Source organism: Eulemur rufifrons, chromosome 5 (assembly GCF_041146395.1).
Source record: "Eulemur rufifrons isolate Redbay chromosome 5, OSU_ERuf_1, whole genome shotgun sequence".
Lineage (NCBI taxonomy): Eukaryota > Metazoa > Chordata > Mammalia > Primates > Lemuridae > Eulemur > Eulemur rufifrons.
The window spans coordinates 8,466,104-8,486,611 of NC_090987.1; the positions used below are offsets into that span (position 1 = coordinate 8,466,104).

At 32.0% G+C, this 20,508-nt stretch overlaps 1 protein-coding gene across 1 annotated transcript in view; it reads right to left on the reverse strand.

Annotated features, from left to right (window-relative positions):
- CDH7 (cadherin 7) overlaps positions 1-20,508 on the reverse strand; it is a 100,983-nt gene that overhangs the window by 36,913 nt on the left and 43,562 nt on the right. The window contains exons 3-5 of the mRNA XM_069467884.1: positions 18,707-18,826; positions 10,924-11,091; positions 8,267-8,454 (exon numbers count right to left, since the gene is read on the reverse strand). Of these exons, the coding sequence (XP_069323985.1) occupies positions 8,267-8,454; positions 10,924-11,091; positions 18,707-18,826 (476 nt within the window). The remainder of the gene's footprint in view (positions 1-8,266; positions 8,455-10,923; positions 11,092-18,706; positions 18,827-20,508) is intronic.

Consider the following 20,508-nt stretch of genomic DNA (forward strand, 5'->3'; position numbering starts at 1 on the left):
GTATGTCAAGGTCTGTATTTTCCAGCATGCACTACGGACTGCACCCAGTGACTCCCATAGAGGGTCACACACATTGTCTGGGAAGCTGAGTCCATATTATGACCCAAAGACAACTTAGCATACGTTTACCTGGAAACCTTCATCAAACAGTGGCAAATATTGACTGATCTTGATCAATACAATTACTTTGTGAGTTAGGCTAATATAGGAGAGAGGATGATGGTGGAAGTTAGCAGACCTGAGTTTCATATTGCCTTTGCTATTTCATGTAAGTGTAACCTGAAGGTTATTTAATTTAGTATCTCTGGAGCAGAGCTGGGACTCAAAAAAAAAATTTTTTTTTTTTTTGCTTTCCCTTTGTTCACAATACATTATTGTTTCTTTCTTCTCATGGATTTTTGTCCTCAGTTCTTGAATCTGGGCTGTCCTGTCTCTTGCTTTGATCAATATAAAGTGGCAAAAATAATGCTCTGTCAATTCCAGATATAAGTTTCAAGAGACCATACTGTTTCTGTTCTTGCCATTCTTGGAACAGGCCCAGGTTAGCTATTGGAAGATGAGAGAGGCACATGTCAGGCCCCTCCTGTCCCAACAGACAGACAACAAACACCTCTGTAGAGGCAGAGCCACCAAGCTGATCAGCAGCTGACCACTGATGTATGTGTGAGCTCACTTAAGACCAGCAGAAAAAATAACCCTGAGTGAGTCCCAGCCAAATTGCTGATCTAAAAAATCATGAGCTAAAGACATGTGTTGTTTTAAAGAACCAGGCTTTGGGATGATCTATTAACCAGCAGTACTTAGTTGATACAGCCATGGAGAGGAGGAGGATGAGAGGTGGTGACTTCAATTTTTGATAGGTGATGGCAGCATATCAGGGAAAATGACCTTAAATGACCGAATGACAAAAAATGACTTAAAATAACAAAATTAAATAGTGGGGAGATGTTAGATTTAGACATGAGAATTTCTTTGAACTCAGCAAGAGCTCTAGTCCTTTGACTATTCTAACCTTTTCCTTATCTGTTATGTCCTGTCTTTATTATCTAACACAGATTTCAGGATCCATCAATTTTCTATTGATAATATATCCAACTCCTTTTATTTATCTAAATATGAATTTTTATTTATTCACTTTGTTGATCAGTTATTTTTCACTCTCCTACAATAGCTTAATTCTGGAAGAATAAAATGATTTGCCTTCTCTGAGTCTTTCTCTGCCATGCTAACAGATTTTTCAGTTTCACCAAAAAATGTCCAAAGCCACCTTTCTATCACTTTATATATATGCTCCATGCATGTTCTCAATAGTCCCTTTAATTTCCATTGCCATGCATGTGCTTCTGACTCCTAGACCTAAATTTGTACCCTAGACCTTTTCTTTGAGCTATAAATCTTTATTCATGACCTCCTAGACATACTTACCCAGATTTAGAGCTGCTTCAAAGAACATGTTTTAAGCAGCAATAATCATTTCCACGCCCCCATTCTCCAAGAAACAATTATTCAGCTAGTTACTCAAACTAGAAACACTGGTTTTATCTTTAAATTCTCCCTCTGACCTTCTTTATACAATCACTAAATTCTCTCACATCTATTTCTTAAATTTCTCTTTCTTGAAATCCTAGAGATTGACCCTGATCTAGGCATCAACACACTATAGAAAAACTGTGACTCGTACTCAGCAAAATAAATTTCATGATGAACTCACTGGAAAACGTCTTAGGCATGCACATATCTGAGAACATTTCTATGATAACTAACAAAATCAACAAAAGTCGAGAGGCTACTAAGTGAATAGTAGTATTCTCTTTTGAGCAGGTCAAATGTGTTGACATTTGCATTAGAATTAACTTTCTGCAAAGAATGTTGATTTCTTATTTTCTTTTTTATAAAACCCTAAATTCATCTCTAATCTTGACTACTCAATTACAGGTTAAGTGTTTAATAAGCAGATAATAAGCCTGTATATATGAAACCACATGCATAATGATTAAAATGATGTGAGAATACACTTATATATACACAGTAACAATGACTTGAATAAAGTGGAAAATACAATCTGAAATCCAGAATTAGAGTAAGTATATTAATCGTATCATATCTCAGCCTTAAAACTAAAATCATCCAAACTTTATACCTTTTCACAATCAAATGAGAGCAATCTCTTTGCTCCATTTGGAGAAATATGCATTCTTAACAACAGAAGTAATTGAATAAGATCTTTGAAAAAAAATAATGAAAGAAAGAAAAATAAATTAGAAACATTGTTGGTTTGATTTTCTTCCACCACATGTCAGCAACATTTATGAAATACTGTAACATACTTGACTATGGGAATTAGCCCCTCATTATTGCAAATAGTAGGCAAAGTACACATTTCAATACAAGACAGCAAACCTCAGATCTTACAAATCTGTGAAACTTGACAGTTGAAAGGACACTGTACTTTCTAACTCTTCCTTACTCACAGTGAACGGAGGCAGGTAGCATTATCAACACCTTCACATAATATTCTATTATTTTAACACCAGTCAGCCTTTTTTAGGGTAGACACAATGTGATGATGTGAGCCACAAAAGAAGCCTTCCGCATGCCAGAGACTGTATGCATAGTTATCCTTTACAGGAAATGTATTTTGAAAATGCTCATTTTTAACTGTACAGTAACTCCATAGTAATGTATTTTATTGAAGGAAAATTCCATATTCAATCCCAACCGAGGACTGATATTGAAAATTAGAGTACATTAGAGGAAGGATTGCCATATCTCAAAGGAAAAATAAAAAATCTAAAGTTCCTAAATTGTAAATTACGATACTAAAATGTCAAAAGAAAGAATTCAAGGTGGAACAAAAAATAGTTTTCATTCACATGGGATAATCTTCATGTTTACACTCTGTGAATTTTGAAGCCCTGTGTAACTGGTTATAAAAGTTATAATAGAAGCATCCATAAATGGTCAAGAAATAGCACATTCATTGCTTTAACTGTTTAACACTGAAGTTTCATCATCCTTTTTAAAATATTTAAACTATATAATCATATTTATTCTTAATGTACAGAAAGGGTGATTAAATCATAGAAAAAATTCAATGACTATATTTATATAAATCTTTAGCTTTATGGATTCTGCACATTTGGTCATATTAAATAAACATTTTCTGTATATGACATTGTTATAATAATCAAAGGTAATGTTTCAAAATTCTCTATGTATTTTTCTTTTTCCAACATATCTTTAAAAAAAGATTATTTTCTGTTTTTCTCTCCTATTCCTAAATTTACCATATGCCAAGTATAGCACATGTAAATGTTTTAAAATATGATAATAATTTTCTCAAAACAAAATAAATTTCATTATACCTATAATGGTACATTGTTTATTAAAAGGATATGGACTAAAGTTTCATTGTATTATAGAACAGAGAGAAAATAAGTTCAACTGATTATCAAGCATGGTCCATCCACAGGTACAAAATAATCTAATTCCTATAGAAATGACTCTATTGACTCTAAATGGACATTGAAACTTTATTATCCAAATGTGAAGTAATATTTAGACATTGAGAACCATCAGAACAAATAAATTTATTACTTTGACAAAAATCTTGTCAACATCCTGGCAATATGTGGCTATAAATGTTTTCCTGTATCTCAGAGGGAATGGAAGACTTTCCAACAAATTGTTCATTTTGGTGGATTGCCCATAGAATTCTACTGTTTATCTCAGTGAAAATTTAAAACTGTTTTGGGAATAACGAAAGGAGGCCTCATTTGTCTTCTTTCAGAATTTCTGAGTTTTAGTCTTGTGACTCAGATTCAAAGTCCATTCATAATTTCACAGATGATTTCCCTATTTTCTGGTCCAGGAAGAACACTGAAATTAGGGGACTCATATATTATTTTGCAGACTCCACTTCCTGTGCAGAGCCTCTGGGAAAGTTTTATTTAGGGCATAATGTGGGCTCCAAGTTTACTGAAATCTTAATAAGTAGAATTGAAAATCAAAATCCTGACTTTTTCAGGACAGAAACAGTTGTTAGTTCAAACTGAGAAAATCTTTTTTTTTTTTTTTTCAATAGCTGGTCCCCAGCCAGAATGAGAAAAATCTTAAGAAAAGCACTGTTCACTTAATAATTTATCATGAATATTTCCCATATTATTTCATATCATTGTACAAGAAATAATGTATACATTATGAGGACATACTGTATCTAACAAGATATACTGTTAGACTCTTTGATTCTGTAAAATTAAATTGAAAAAAAAATAAAAAAAATAAATAAATTCAAAAAAAAAAAAAAAGAAAAGAATTCCTTCCTTCTGAGAAAACCACTCTAAATAAGCTTTAGTTACAAAAATATAAACAAAAACTCTCTTCTGAAATTGAGTATAGCAATAATGGAAAAATACCTGGATTTGGGGGTAAAAACGGCCTTTGTTAGGCCAACAGAACATATTGCTTTAAGATGCAAAGTTTTAGGGATCTGAAAGAGAGGGATAGATATTCCTTACACAATTCCTGTGGGTTGCAGCTTCTATGGTTAGATTAAGTCCAGAAGCTCACAGAAATGTTCTCACGATGTGAATACAGAGATAACTTATTTTTGTAGCACTCATTAATGAAAGTTCTCATTAATGTTGACAAAGTAATTTTAGTGATTTAATTTAGAATTTCTAAGTATATAATCTCATTTTATAATAATTATTTCACTGCTTCCTTTCAATTGATGGCATCATTATGTCTTATTACCTTAATATATGGTAAATTCTTTTAAGACTAGTCAGAATAATAAAAATAGTGTTGAGTTTCAAACAGCAATTTTAAAAAAGTTAGATTTAAGAATTAAGAAGCTAGAAGCAGGTCGCGAGCTAAGGAGCTATTAAAATAGCTCAGGAGTGAAGCAATGATAACCAATCGTAGGATAATGCCAAGAGGAAAAGAAAACATACAACCAAGAGCTATCATGGATCAGGAAGGAACAAGAAAAGAAACTGAAAATGACTTTGAGCTTTAAACAGAGAAAAAGAGAAAGAAAGAGAAAGGAGAGAGAGAGAGAGAGAAAGAAGGAAAGAAAAGACAGAAAGATAGAAGGAAGGAAGGAAGGGAGGGAGGGAGGGAGGAGGGAATGAATGAATTTATTTGACTGTCACCAGGAAAGTGATAATATTTTAAATAAAAATTGATACCCATTAAAATATAGTCCTTTGAAAAGAAGTAAAATGCTTGAAATGAGTTAGAATTATCACAGATAGTTCCATGAATAAATGTTGAAGAGAAATTGGCAAATATTTTAATTTTCTATTCATAGTCTATTTTATTTAGCTGTAACTAAAATACCATATAATATTTATTATTTGTAATCCATTCTTATTTGCAAAACACCACACACATATGTTCCTATTTACTAGCAGCAACCTTGTGTTGGAGGCATTAATAGCCCCTTCACCTGCATTGCCTCAGTTGGTCGGTGCTCTCTGTCCCTTCCACATTATTTGCCATTGAAATTGCCCTAGTTCTACTTTCCTGAACTTAACACATATCTCATACAGTGAAGTCTTTGCACAGATGGTTGCCTCTGTGAGAAAATGCCCCTTTCCCTTGTCTCCTTGAGGAACAGTGTTACCATCCACTATTCAACTTCTTCCCCAGGCCATGTTCAAACACTTGGGAGGTTTGGGTAGATGTGACCAGTTAGTTGGAAGATGAGTTCTGAGCTTTCTTGGACACTTCTACAGAGCCTTGGATATTTACCTTATTTATCCTTGTGGGCACAGCTAAATCTATGAAAAAAAATCACAGTATTCATGGAACTAAGGCATCTGTTATATTATTAGGACAGCTCCCATTATTGAAGTTACACACACACACCCACACACTCCCATCCCCACATACACATTCCTTTCCTTGAAAAACAAACAAACAAAATATTGTTTGTACAGACATCATGCCTCCTCTGTTTACTATTTAGTTTGAAAATAAAGGAGAGCTATTTTCCAGACTTGGAAGATGAGTAAGATCCATGGGTCAGCGAAGCAGAGCACAGGAGAGTCATGTAGGTTGGGGGAAGGTTGAAGAGCTAGAAGAAAGTTTCTGCTGCTTCCAGGAATTAAAAGTAGTTTATTGACTACTCTAGATCTTTGAATGCAACTGGAGAATAGTAGAATATGTGTCTGGCAAATACCAGCGTAAATAATTCTAGGGGTCCAATAGTTCTTTTAAGGCCATAGAAGCAGTTGGAATAGACTTATTTGGGTTTTTTAAATAAGACAAGACCAGGTCTATTAGTAAGATCTAATTGTTTAAAAAAGCCTGGCACCTCCTCCTCCCTCTCTCTTGCTCCCTGTCTCACCATGTGACACACCTGCTCCCCCTTCACCTTCACCTTGATTAGAAGCTTCCTTAAGCCCTCAACCAGAAGCGAATGCTGATGCCATGTTTCTTATATAGCCTGCGGAACTACGGGCCAAATAAACCAATTGTCTTTATAAATTACCCAGCCTCAGTTATTTCCTTTATAGATACACAAAACGGACTAAGACACCATATTACTTATTATGCCAAGACAACATCAATACATTACTTCAGTGATGTGCAAAGATTCCTTAATATGGCAATATTATAAATGACCATATCCTTCATTGTTGGGCATTTGTATAATGTTTCCATATTTTCACTATGCTAGTAATAGCTTCAAAAAATTGTTGAGAGTATAAAATAAGATAAAGTCTTGAAATCACCCCCCAAAAAAGCCTGGCAGATATTAATCACAACGTACAACAGCTATAATGACTATTTGTGTTGTTTTTATACTTTTATAAGTTAGAATTAAATTATTAAATTTCTCTGTGCAATTTTTTTCTGGTTTTTATGCTTTTAAATTAAATAATTTTTAATCTAGAGTCTTTTTATGATTTTTTTAACAATTAATTTTCTAAAACTTAGAAACCATATGAAATTAAGGATAACATTTTTATTTTTCTATTACTGAATCAAATATCTCATATCAAATATATATTTTTCAATGATTTATGCCATCTTCATGGTAATACATAAAATGTGTTCAATAAAATAGTTTCAATATGTATTAAAAATTGCTGAACATAAACAGATTGATTTCAGATGAATCTTTGAAATCTTTGAGCAGCAGTGTAACTTTTTTTGCATTCTTTTTATTTTAGACAACAAAACAAAACATTTTACCAACAGTTGGCCTATCCTAGTTATTAAAACTTTTGTACACAGATTGTCACCAGCTGAGCTAAAACAGCAGCTGTCCACTGGAAATAATTGCAGAAATGTTTTGCCCATTGGCCTGAAATCAAACATATGTTTTCCTTTAACAACTAAATATACCTTTCTTTATTGATATGTGTTAATTACTGAAGAGTGTTAATTACAGAGTTATACACCTGGATTGTCAGACTGGCAAAAATTTCAGTATCTTGAGAGGTAAGGACTTTGATATATTTTTAATGTTTTAAATATTTGACATAATATTATATTCTGGAATAATGCTTTTGACTTATTTTTAATTGCATATTTGTCAAAAGTTATGTCTATACATTAGGAAGAGAGTAAAGAGCCCATTTTCCCCCATAACTATCAGTGTTGAAAACTAATTTATATACACCACAGCAAATAATCTTTAGTTTAGATTGTACTGACTTTTTATCTCCTTGGCACTTTTACTTCAGGAATTATGATAGGCTCTAGACCTTTTCATGCTCTTCTTGTATGGAATCTTCAAGTCCTTTAATTACTATACATTTTAAAAAGGAATAATTGGTAATGTAGCAAAGCTTGGTATTTTGGCTTCTACTTCTAATTTTATCTGTATTATTTTCATGTATGCAGAAAATAATAGTGTCCATTTAGCTTGCATACAAAGGCTTGTGATTGATTTTAGGGTTTTGTCAGTGGAATAGTAAAGGAAGAAACATATTCAGCTCTCCAAACAGGTCTTTAAAACAGCACATTTGCCAGTGTGTCTTATTGTTACCGTGCTATAGATAACAGCTGTGAGTTTCTTAGAGAAAGAATAGAATTGATGGGATGTTATTACAAATGTCATTCAAGGTTTGCTAAAATTCTGACACCTAAAAATAAATGCATTGTTTATCTTATTAAAATTAAAATAGCAATGCCTCCATATGGCCATTCAGTTTGTCTAGTACATTCTTCCCTCAAGCAGACATGACTTCTCCGTAATCTGTGAGATTGCCCTCATAGAAAATAAAAAAGGAAATAGAGAAAATATTACCTTCTGTATAGTAATGATTCCTTCCTGTGTATCTTTGTCAACAGAAATCTTGAAAACCCCTAATCCATCACCATCCACAATTTTGTATTCCATTTCAGCATTAGCTCCAATATCTGCATCAGCAGCTTTAATTCTGGCCACAACTGAGGCTACAGGCAATGATTCAGGGACGTTATATTGGTAAGACCCTGTGAAATTCAAAACAAGAAATGAACAAAACCTTAAAACAAGCTAACCAATAAAAATTAACATTTGGTTATTTTGCAGCATATTCCTTTAATTTGTTTTTATTTTTTAACAAAAAAGATGCTAAGGCAATGGGAAACAAAAGACAATTTTTATATAGCCTTAAAAATTTCAATGGGCATGATTAGGTAATGATCACTATGTGATAGCAGAAATAGATGGTCTGAATAGAAGAATCTCTTATTCTTTTATTTCTAGTGGTGAGAAATATCCTACCTTTCATAATAAAAATAAATTTATTAAACTAATTATAAATATAATCCATATATAATTATTAAATATAATTAAATATTATAATTTAAATATTACAAAATAAAAATAGAATAGATTGGGCTTCAAATAGGCAAATACAAGCCTAAATGGTTTTGATAACTTAATGTTGGAATTTACTTAGTATTTTTCACTAAGAAAATTACAGAAGAGTGGATAAGAAAGTTTGTGAAAGACAATATTAGTCTTCTTTTAGCTCATAAGTTTAACAAGGATAAGAGTTATTTTTGTGGGTTAGATGTTGAACTGATTTGGGGCACAATCATGCAAAGCATAGGCAATAATATTTGAACAGGAAGAACAAGAGAAGTAAAAAAGAAAGAATAACTTTTAAAAACTTTGTTTAACTTTTATAATAACTTCTTTTCATTGTCCCTCAACTAAAAAAAAAAAAATATATTGTGAAGAAGAAATACATGAGTAATCACTTAGAAACCAGGAAACAGCTAAGCACACTCTGTTCTTTCACCATTTTTCTTTAATCATTTACTTTTTCCTGCCTTCTGCATCTTCTTCCATTTCCTTTTGGTTGTTAAATTGTGGCATTTTTGTACCTTATTATGAAGAGAAAAGTAAGGATTTTCTTTGAGAGGAATATAAATAGGAAAATATATCCATATAAAGGGACTATGTTTTAGGCTGAGACTTGTTTACAATTTTCTCAAGTTTGTGAATAGTTACTTTTAAAAATAAATGCTTACAATATATGCTTATTACTTTTGAGTGACTCCTTTCACACATCTATAAGAGTCCTTAGAAAAGTATGAAAATTCCAAGGTTAGAATATTAATTTAATGGTAGAGAAAATCCCAGAAAAAATGAAAAACTCAGTGATATATCCTTGGCTTTCTTCACTTTAATAAGTAAGACAGTATCTAATAGAAAACCTGTGTTCTATCTTATCAAAGCATGACAACTGAAACTACTAAAATTCTATGTATCAATTCTTATCATTCCAAGCTTAAACAGAAAAGAAGCAATTTTGTTATGAGCCCAGGGTAATTACATTATTACTTTTTTTATTCTAAAATCCCTCCTTCTCCATGACAAGCATCAAAATCACAATTAAAGATAGGCTCATTTTTTTAAAAATGCTAAACTCAGTGTCACTTTTTAAAAAATATTTCCAGGATGTATTGAAATGTTCATTGTCTAATAACATAAATATTAAAAATAAGTAAAATGAAACTGAAAATTCTAAAGAGCAGTATTGGAAGGAAAAAATAGTGACACTCATATTTGCTTAGAAAGCTTTCTTATTTAATATAATTTACCTCTAAGTTTTGTTGGTGAGAGGCTTAGTTCTCTATTTCTATTGGACAAGCATTTTAGAGCTATAGTACAGATGTTGTAATCTGTACAATCTCTTCATTTTCTTGAGCATTCTAAAGAAATACCACATATACTTGGAAATTAAAAAAAAAGCAACTACAAAGAGAAGGAGATGAAATACTTTTTACAAACAGGACACTTCTACCTATAGAATATGTTTTAACTTTTTCTTGGTTAAGTCAAAAGCCATTTTGGTGAAAGAAGCTGAATTGAGGGCATGTGATTTTTCTGGTTCCTAAGATTGATTTCTTTTAAAGCACTGAATGTTTGCACCAGAAAGATGTGGTAGAATTGCTAAAGGAATGTGCAGTGCTAATGAACTGGTTTAAAAAAGTATAGAATGAAAAACATGAAAATTTTTATTCTAGTTTTAATCTACAAAAATAAAGCAATATTTGTTCTGTGTAGAATTGATAAACTGAATATTTTAAATAATTGATTAAGAATTTGAATATTACTAATTGGCCACAACCTTATGATTTACAGAATGTATAAAGAGAATATGTCTTAGAAAAAAAGACTGCATAAACAATAATTATCTAGTATTCAAAATATGAATTAAAAATCATATTATATTTAAGATAGAAGTAATACAAATATACGATGACTTCTATTTCTTTTCAATACCCTTATAATCCATATTACTAAAGTAAAATTTTGCCCATGATTGTGCAATTATGCAACTTTGGGAAAATGAAGTAAAAGAATTATTTGCTTTAGAAATATTAGAAAAAATTCCTTTTAAGAGATTTTTTTATAGACTGTCAGGAAAAGTTAGTGCACTTGTATCAATAAAAAAAATAGCTTACTTCGAGGAAAGCGAGGTGGGTTATCGTTGACATCAGTTAGGGTCACGGTGACTGATGTAGTTCCTGACAGTCCTCCATTTTGACCAACCATATCCTTTGCCTGAATAACAAGCAAATACTGGTCTTTAGCCTCTCTATCCATGTTTGGAAGGGCAGTCTTGATGACTCCTGTAAAATTTCAAATCCCAGTAAAATGCATCATGAATCACTGCATTTATACTAACAAAGAACATTGATATAAGTAGCAAGTTGCTGTTGAGTTGTTGCCTTTTGTTGTTTTGTTTGTTTACTTTAAATAATTTTAATACATAAAAGAAAAAAGGCATATGATAATTTTATAAACTGTTACAAAACAGAAAATGTAATGTGGTCTTCTCAATACTGGATATAGAGGATTATCTTTAGGGTTCATGGAAACATGGTTAAGGAAAAAAGAATTATAAATAAATAAAATGGCCCTTTATCTAGAATAATGGACAGTCACCTGTACAAGTACACAGAAATGAACTTATCTCTTTCAGCCTTTCCAAGAACTTATCATTTATAACAATTTATAATCAGTTTCTTAGTTAATACTCATGCTATCTTTAGCAACTTTATTTTTGTTTAGGTCTGAGCACACTAGATTTCAAACACACACGCACACACACATATTAGCAACACGTCATATTTTAAGCATTTAAATTACACTTATTAGAGTAGGCCAGTTTTTTTTTTTTCCCAACATTACTCACTTACTCTAATACACTAACAACAATCAGATGCTCTTGCTACAATGAGAGCAATCAAGGCTCACTTCAATTAACACCTTCATGGACTCCTTTGGCTATTTACATACTTTATAACTAATATGTGCAATATTACAGTGAAAATGAAAAAAATCATGTACCCATTAGGTCCAGTTAGTGTCTGATACATAAATATTCTTCTTAGAGCCATAATGATTCTATGAATTTTTCATATTTGTTCTTCACTACTTCTGTTAACTCTAATTTATAATAAAACATTGACTCCCCTAATACTTATTGACATCAAATATAAACAATCTTTGACTAAGATTTCTGGAACATACATATCTCCACCTTTTTCTTTTCTTTCTTATTTTTTTTCATTTTTATCATTTTTCTTTTTGGAATCCTCTTTTTTTTTTGTAAATTGAGCATTGCTTATCTTGAACATTTTACCAATAAACATATTTATCTATATGAAAAATATTAATAAGATGAATTATTTTTAGGAAAAATGTCTTATTTATCAAGTTTTAATATTTTTATTTATAGTTACCTCTCATTTTTCCTTCCAATAGCAATATATGTTGAGTTATCTTTGCACATTTATTATGATAGATAGAAATACATAACACCTAATCAGCAAAAGAAATATTGCAACCTCATCCTCTCGTGGTTTTGCTTAGTGGCATCATTTTTGAAAGGAAATATAAGGTCATTAGAAGTCTGGTAGTCAAAGTTTCTCACTTATTTATCACACATCTAATTGTTTCTTATAAGTGATCCTGAAAATAACACTTTTTCAAAGCAAAAGTTATCACAAAGTTTGCAAATTCATGCAGGTGGGATAGGTAATTTCCAAATGTCTCAACTATTAAACACATTTTTGACAAGAATGAAATAATTGAGAAAAGTTGAGTTAAAAATAAGGAGATTCAGTAATAATATATTTCTAGTCATACAACTTTTTCTAGCTTTGGCAAAGAATTCTGATATATTGGATTTTATTTGTGTTTTGTCACTTATTACATAAATATGTAGACACACACACATACACACAGCAAATTATTAATACCATGTAACTGAATGGGTAAAGTCCAGTCTTATCTAATTGGATACCTATAATTCTGTGAGTTTTTCATGGAAGATAACTATTTATGGAAGATAACTATTTCATGGAAGATAATTATTTAATTTAGGTCACTTACGATGAGACAAATATCTACCATTGGCCCTTTAGAAAAGATACTGGCTCAAATTTCAGGTTTTCTGAATAAGAGTTTTTCCATAGATATAAACATCTGACCCAGTAACTCAGAACTTTGCATTTATTAATAATCCATGTTCACAAAAAGCATTGTGCATATAAAACATAAACTTGTATTGCTATTATTCAAAAACTGTCTGTTTTTAAGTCTGTGGAAAAATATTCTGATGATTCTATAATATCCTGCAAGCCACAGATAATTTTTTAAGCATATTCTGTTACTGTGGAATCTTCTTAAACGTTTGATATGTGTACCACGTGTAACAGATAAGAGCCATTTCAAAAGCTGCCACATTTTAGGGAACCAAACAATCACTGGAGCACAGATTCTGCAAACTCAGGCTTTGAATTAGCCTGAGGAGTCTTTGCAACCACACAAACCCAAGTAATGGGAGCTGCGGGTTTACACTCCATGAGGCCTCAACCCATTGGGATTCCCTCACTAAAACTATATCAGTGTTTTTGGATATCACTTTGAGTGGACTCATATTCCAAAAGGAATCTCCATATTGAAAAAACAACTTTTTCAGGGATCTAATTAACTGAGGAAACATCTTATGATAACCAGGACATGGATCATCTGCATTTACCCATTCCTGAAGCCATTTATGTTCCCCACTGTTTTCATCACACTTTTATCTTCTCTAGAGCTACTCCAAGAGTTCTGACCATAGAATTAGGGATTAGAAATATGTTTCCTCATGGCTTGCATTCACTTAATAATATAATATATATTAGAGGTAAGGACCATGAATAAAGTAAAGCCATTTGGTTTGACCATCACCAAAAGGGAGCAGACCATTGAAAGAATAGCATTGAGACATGGACAGGAAATTCCATGTGTGAGAATAAGGTAGTTTAAAATCTATGTAGCTTGTCTGTTTGCTTTGCTTTAACAGAACTAACTAGATATCTACTGTTTGTAGCTACTTTAAAGATGATAATTTTTATGTGAATATGCACCTGTGAACAAAGAATAGATGTCACTAAAAATGAGCTAAATATGTATTTATGTATTCAGTTTCTGTCAATATGCATTATTAATTTTTTAAAAAACATCAATGATGCATATTACCAATACTAGCCTATTCTGTTTTACTTTCTATCAATAAATGTTACATTATATGATATTTAGAAATATAGTACATATTCAGGAAAGAATTCCAATGTAATGTTTTGATATTAAAGGCATAATTGCATATTTTAGTGCAATGTGATAAGCTGTTATTTTATGGGGGAAAAGTAAACATTCCCCTATGCACATTCAGATTGGATAACAATGGTCACTTTTATAAATATATTCAGAGTCCTAAATACCACCTTCTTTCCTGGGGAGAGTTCTTGGTTAAGTAATTCACCAAGCACAATAAACCCAGCAACTCATTCTGTGATGTAACATATTTATAACCACTGAAATTTAAAAATAAAAAAAAAAATCAAAACCTTACAGTATGAGAAGTTAATTAAAAATAGGCCAGGGGCAGTGGATCATGCCTGTAATTCCAGCACTCTGGGAGGCCAAGGCAGGAGGATTGCTTGAGGCCAGGAGTTTAAGACCAGCCTGAGCAAGAATAAAACCCAGTCTCTACAAAAAATAGAAAATTAGCTGGGCGTGGTGGTGCAGGCCTGTAGTCCCAGCTACTTGAGAGGCTGAGGCAGGAGGATTGCTTGAACCCAGGAGTTTGAGGTTGCAGTGAGCTATGATGATGCTACTACATGCTAGCCTGGGAGACAAAGAAGACCCTGTCTCAAAAAAACAAATAAATAAATAAATTACGGGGCAAAGGGAGAATGAAATGGACAAACATTCTTGGTATGTATATCCCTGAGACTTGAATTGTATTGGGGAAATAAATATACTGGTTTACATTTAAGAATCCTATTATAATAATGTGTCCAATATAGTATAAAGTAATATATTACATATTTGTAGAATTATAGAGGTGAATACAGATTAGGATCAAGCAACATTCCTTCTTACAAATATAGACACTGAGGCATGATGAAATAGATCCTGAACAAAGCAATTTTAACTTTGAAGAAAAATAAATACTCATGATGCTTGAAAGTTAAATTTCAAAGGGACTAAGAAATTGGAATAAGCACAACAGTAAGACCTGCCTTCTCTTTTTAAAAATATCATTTGATGTTAGGATTAACTCCTATCATCCTAAACATTAGAATACAAAGTTAAACAATTTAATAAAATAAGCAATAAAATCAAGTATGGTATTTTTTTTACTGATATTTATCTATGATAAATCAAATATTAAGGAAATGCATTACACTGACTATAAGAACTATGTTGCTGATTAATTGAGAAAATTCATGAGAAAAGAAAAAAACTATAAAACTAAAATCACAAAATTTTTGGATGTACATTTTATTTTACACATAAGATGTAAGTCTTATGTTAATAAGTTTATATTTTTTTTCTAAATTTTGTGGTGTAAGCTTTGTATTATTTGGCTGTCTATTGGTAAATATAGTATATAATAGAACATTAAAAAGATGAAGAGCCAACAGTAGTAACGCAGTAAGTTTGGAAGCTTCTGGAACACCAAAAGAACTGGTGGCAAATGAACAGTCATTGAGGAAGGCACTACTCTTGCAGTCTATGTGGGATATTCTTAGCAAGCTTGACAGGAGCTAGGACCTTCCATAACATGAGCCACACCCCAGAATGGAATGTGTGTGAACGGCATATTTGGGAGGGGTGATTTGCTATGACAATATTACTCACATAAAATTATGATTTAAGAAGCACACATGTAATATAAAATGCAGGTACCACATACTCACACTTCTTTTGTATAAGGAAAAGTCCTAAATGACAAGTGATGTTTAACAATCAATCCATTTTCCAGAGCTCACTTCATGGCCATGTGACATGTGCAGTCATTCTGACTCCGCGCTTCGTTTAAAGTTCTGCTGATGACATCTTGAAATCCTTAATCATTTTAGAACAAGGGGCCTGTATTTTCATTTTGAATTGCAAATTATGTAGTCAGTCCTGCCATATATCAAATAGATACAAAAGTGGAATCTATTTGCTTGCAGGTTACATCTTAAAATAATCCTACCTCCCAATAAGTTTGTGGACATTATGAAGATAGGTGATAGGAAACTTCACAGTCTTTTTAACACTGCATTATCTTGTTTCTAGTGTCATGCTATTGGCTTATTGAAGTAAATTGTCAACATTGGGTTTTGCAAATACTCACATTCTGGCTTTGTGAAAGAAGAAATAAAGGTAGAAAATACAGTTACCCTCTGGTCATTCAGCCTGTAAACAGTGCTACAGATGGAATTTGTGTTCTGAGAACACATGTTACTTTCTTAGAAGTTAAACTGTTGTATAGAAATGCACCTAACATTTATACCAGTACCATGCTGTTTTGGTTACTACAGCCTTGAAGTGTAATTTGAGGTCGGGTAATGTGATACTCCCAGATTTGTTCTTTTTGTTTAGGATTGCTTTGGCTATTCAAGCTCTTTTTTGTTTCCATATGAATTTAGCAACTTGGATGGAATTGGAGGCCATTATCCTAAGTGGAGTAACTCAGGAGCAGAAAACCAAATACCACATGTTCTCACTTATAAGTGGGAGCTAGACTATGGGAACGGGGAGTCATACAGAGTGGTATAATGGATATTGGAGACTCAAAAGGAGGGAGGGATAAAAAATTACCTGTTGGCTACATTGTATACTATTCAGGTGATGGGTACGCTGAAAGCGCAAACTTCACCACTATACAACTCATTCATGTAAAAAAATCATTTGTATCCCTAAATCTACTGGAATTAAAAAAAAAAAAATGCTCCTAACAATGATGGCCTGGGCCTATTTTTACAAAATCTTTATTTAGAATATTTTCAGCATTTTCCTGTGAAAATTTTACTTTCTTCCACCAAACCCTTAGATTTGAAGTGGAAAATAATGTTATTTTTCACATCAATAAGAATCAGACTTCCACCAAGTAACCAAGGCCAAATGTAACTTGATTTACAGCTCTCCATGCCCTTGAGGACTGAAGACTTACCATTTTTTTCAGAAAAATGTAATTTATTTTTCTTGCAAAAAGTATATTCTACATAGTATGAATTACCTAAAGGACAAAAATGCCTAGAACATCTCTGTACTAATGGCTATAGAAAGAGAAGTCCCAATGATAACCATAATTACAGCATTTAAAAAATCAAACTAAACTTTTTTTGTCTCCTGTAATACATGGCCCTTTCAATTCTGAAGTTAAAATTAAGTTTGAGGAACTAATAATGTAATCCTATGACATATACTATTGTCCCGTTGATAAATTGGTGAGGCTTTTCCTAACTGGGTTATATGAAAATCCTGTTATCTTGCAGGAAAGCTAAAACCACAAGCCAATCATTAGTAGCAGCAAAATATTTAATCCTTGAGGTTACTGCATGTTATTTTGGGGCAGGTTATATAAGGTAGGAGTGTATAATCCATGAGCAAATTGTCAGAAACTTGTCAATGTCTTTTTACGTTGCAAAGAGTAGACACATAAGACAAGAGGTAGGTGTCTGAATTTAGAGTTCTCAGATCTATATTATTAAATCAAACATGAGCACACTTTCTACATTCACAAGATTCATACCATAAATCAAATACTTTCATTTACTTCTCCTTCAAAACTTACTTCATCATAACTCTTTCTTTTCTATTAGACTTTTCAGGTGCTTTCCAATCTCTACCACTATGCTGGTATAAAATATGCATCAGACTCTCTGTGAAAGTTCTAATGAATGAGCTAGGATTGAATTTACTTCTCTGTTCATGTGCATTACAATTGTCATTCCCAAAAGACATTTAAAGTATTTATTTCCACAGTGATTTGAGAATCAACTAATATTGCCCTTTTTGTAAATATGGAACACAGTATCAATGACATTAAAATATTCATTTAGGATCACAGGTACTATCAAATATTCAAAATCATAAATTTATATAGTTGAAGAATTCTACTCCATTATAAAGGTAAAATTATTTTTAAAAAGAGAAATTTTGGATTATAATGGCGATGAAAAAAATCAATGGCATACATCTACCACTATTTACACCCACTTGTTCCTCCCTACACAAAGACAGAAAAGCCAAATAGATTAAAATATAATTTTATAACCGAGATAACAATGTTCCATGTATAGTCTTAATATAAACTATTTCAGCTTACAAGCAAAACAGAACAAAACAACCACATAGTCTAGCCATACAATCTTACAACTCATGGTAAAAAGTTTTCCCCTAAAATTAAAAAATCATTTTAAGTTAGTTTTTGATTTAGCAGATCATCATAGTAATTGTTATGTTTAAACTAATATCCCTGAGAAAACCAGCATCTGGAAGAATAAACTGAACCTACTACCTATTCTGCTGTACTGCAGAGAGGTTTCTGCTTGAGATTTAAATTCTACCATGTATAATTCCCAATTCATAAAGAAAGCAAAAACACAAATAAAATTTAAAGGTAAATAATCAACATTTTGTTAAACAGTAGATAGTAGTTGAAATTCTTGTGAATATATAGTATTCTTTTTAATTTTGTTAGGATACTAATGATTGTAATAAAGTATTCTTTAAAAAGTGATAACTCTTCTATAAATAATATGCTATTTACTACCAAAGTATTATTGCAGAAGAACAATAAAAATGTAGTGTCTGTTATCAGTCCCAACTACGTTTAATAATAATATATTAATTCTAAGCCAACATATAACTGATTATTAATACTTTACAGGAATGTCCCTTTTCAGTGTTTACCTGTCTTTGGTTCCACTGAGAAGTATGGCTGTCCTTGAAGAATGCTGTAGACCACTCTGGCGCTGTTGCCGTATGTAGGGTCATCAGCATCCGTCGCTGTCACTTGGACTACTGAGGTGCCTATATGCCAGTCCAAAAACCACTGAATTAAAAACTTCTGAATGCCACAAAACAACTGACAAAATGTTGCAGATTCTACATTAGACTTATTTGAAATTTTTCATTTATCTTCTTTCAAAAAGTTCTAAGCCTGTTTGAATTAGCCATGTAAATAACTTACATGTGTGTATAATAACCATGCTTTTGATTCTGGTATCAGAGTATTATCAAAATCAAAACTATAGTGAATTATATAGCTTCTAAAACAAAAAGTTCACATATACCCAATTTGCATGGCTACATTTTATGTAGGAAAGCATAAAAATTTATGCTAATCTTAGCAAGCCAAGAATGCCTAAATTGCCCATGAGAACTAGAAGCATGAAGTTGAATTGAATTGCTCAGATGCACCTCAAAAATTCCTGTTTTAATAAATATTACTAATTTGGGGAGGAAAATGTGCCTTCTCTTTTATCTAAAACTTCCAAAATCTTGTTACCGTTAGTGTTGTTGCTGTTGCTGTTGTTAAGCAACAACGGCAGGGATCAGTTTGAAGGTGTGGGCAGTACTGAGAAAGCGTGAGTCAGCCTGCTTGGTCATAGAAATGCTTACTTATGTGCTAACTCTAGTAAGATCTTGCCACTGTGGTTCAGAATTCTTCCCAATCACAAGCATTGATTCTTCTGTCTCACTGTCAGTTTGTATTTCTCTAGCAGCTAGTCATGGAATCACAAATAATTTTCCCTCTCTCATCGGACTGGAACAGAAATTTAGGGTCACTAAAATTTAATTCCCTAAAGGGCATACAAAATATACATCTTTGCAATCCTACTTCCCAGAGTAGTAAATGTGTTGATTGCATGATTGAATGAATGAATTAACCTTTATTTAAGATAAAACAAATCACATTGGCTAAATTGCCCCTGTCTTAAAATATGTTCCATTATTATTTTAAATAAACTTTCCACTTCAATATTAAAAACAGCAGGAAATAAATATATAAATCAACTGGTCTCTTTTCCAGTCTCATAATATTTTTTTAAAGATCATCTGCACTTTAATTACATACTCCCAATAAACTATTCCAGAAGTACTTGAAGAAGTAAAATTTAAAACATAATTTATATTATTAGATATAAATAAACTACTTGCTAGAAATGCTTTACTTGCTATTTTTTTCTAGTAATGGGGCAATGCTAACAGGACTTTGAGTAAAATAGCCTTCATTATATTCTTATATATTTCCAGATGGGTGTTGTCTTACCATTGTTATAAATTCACTATAAAATTTCAAGCATTTAAGTTTTCAGAGAAATGACAAAAAAGATTAGTGGCAGCATGTGAATGGACATTTGCGGTCCAAGCACATTCACTACAATTAAATAGCCCAGTCAATCCAGATGTTAGCCTGCCTAGCCAACGATGGCCATCTTGATACACTGGCCACAAAGTCATTCTTAGAACAGTGAATCATTATCTTAATATTATGGAAAGAAAAGTAAAAGATCATCACTGGCCTGCATCTGGAAGTATTTTGTTTTTTAACTTCCTAGGCATAATTGTAATCATTTAAAATGTGTGTGTATGTATATAGTTGAAAAGGGAATATAAGATATAAGTAATTTCTTCAAGACATTCAGATAGCTATGTAAAAGGAAAAATTTCCGAATTTTTCATATAAATAAAACAATGTGTTGAATTAA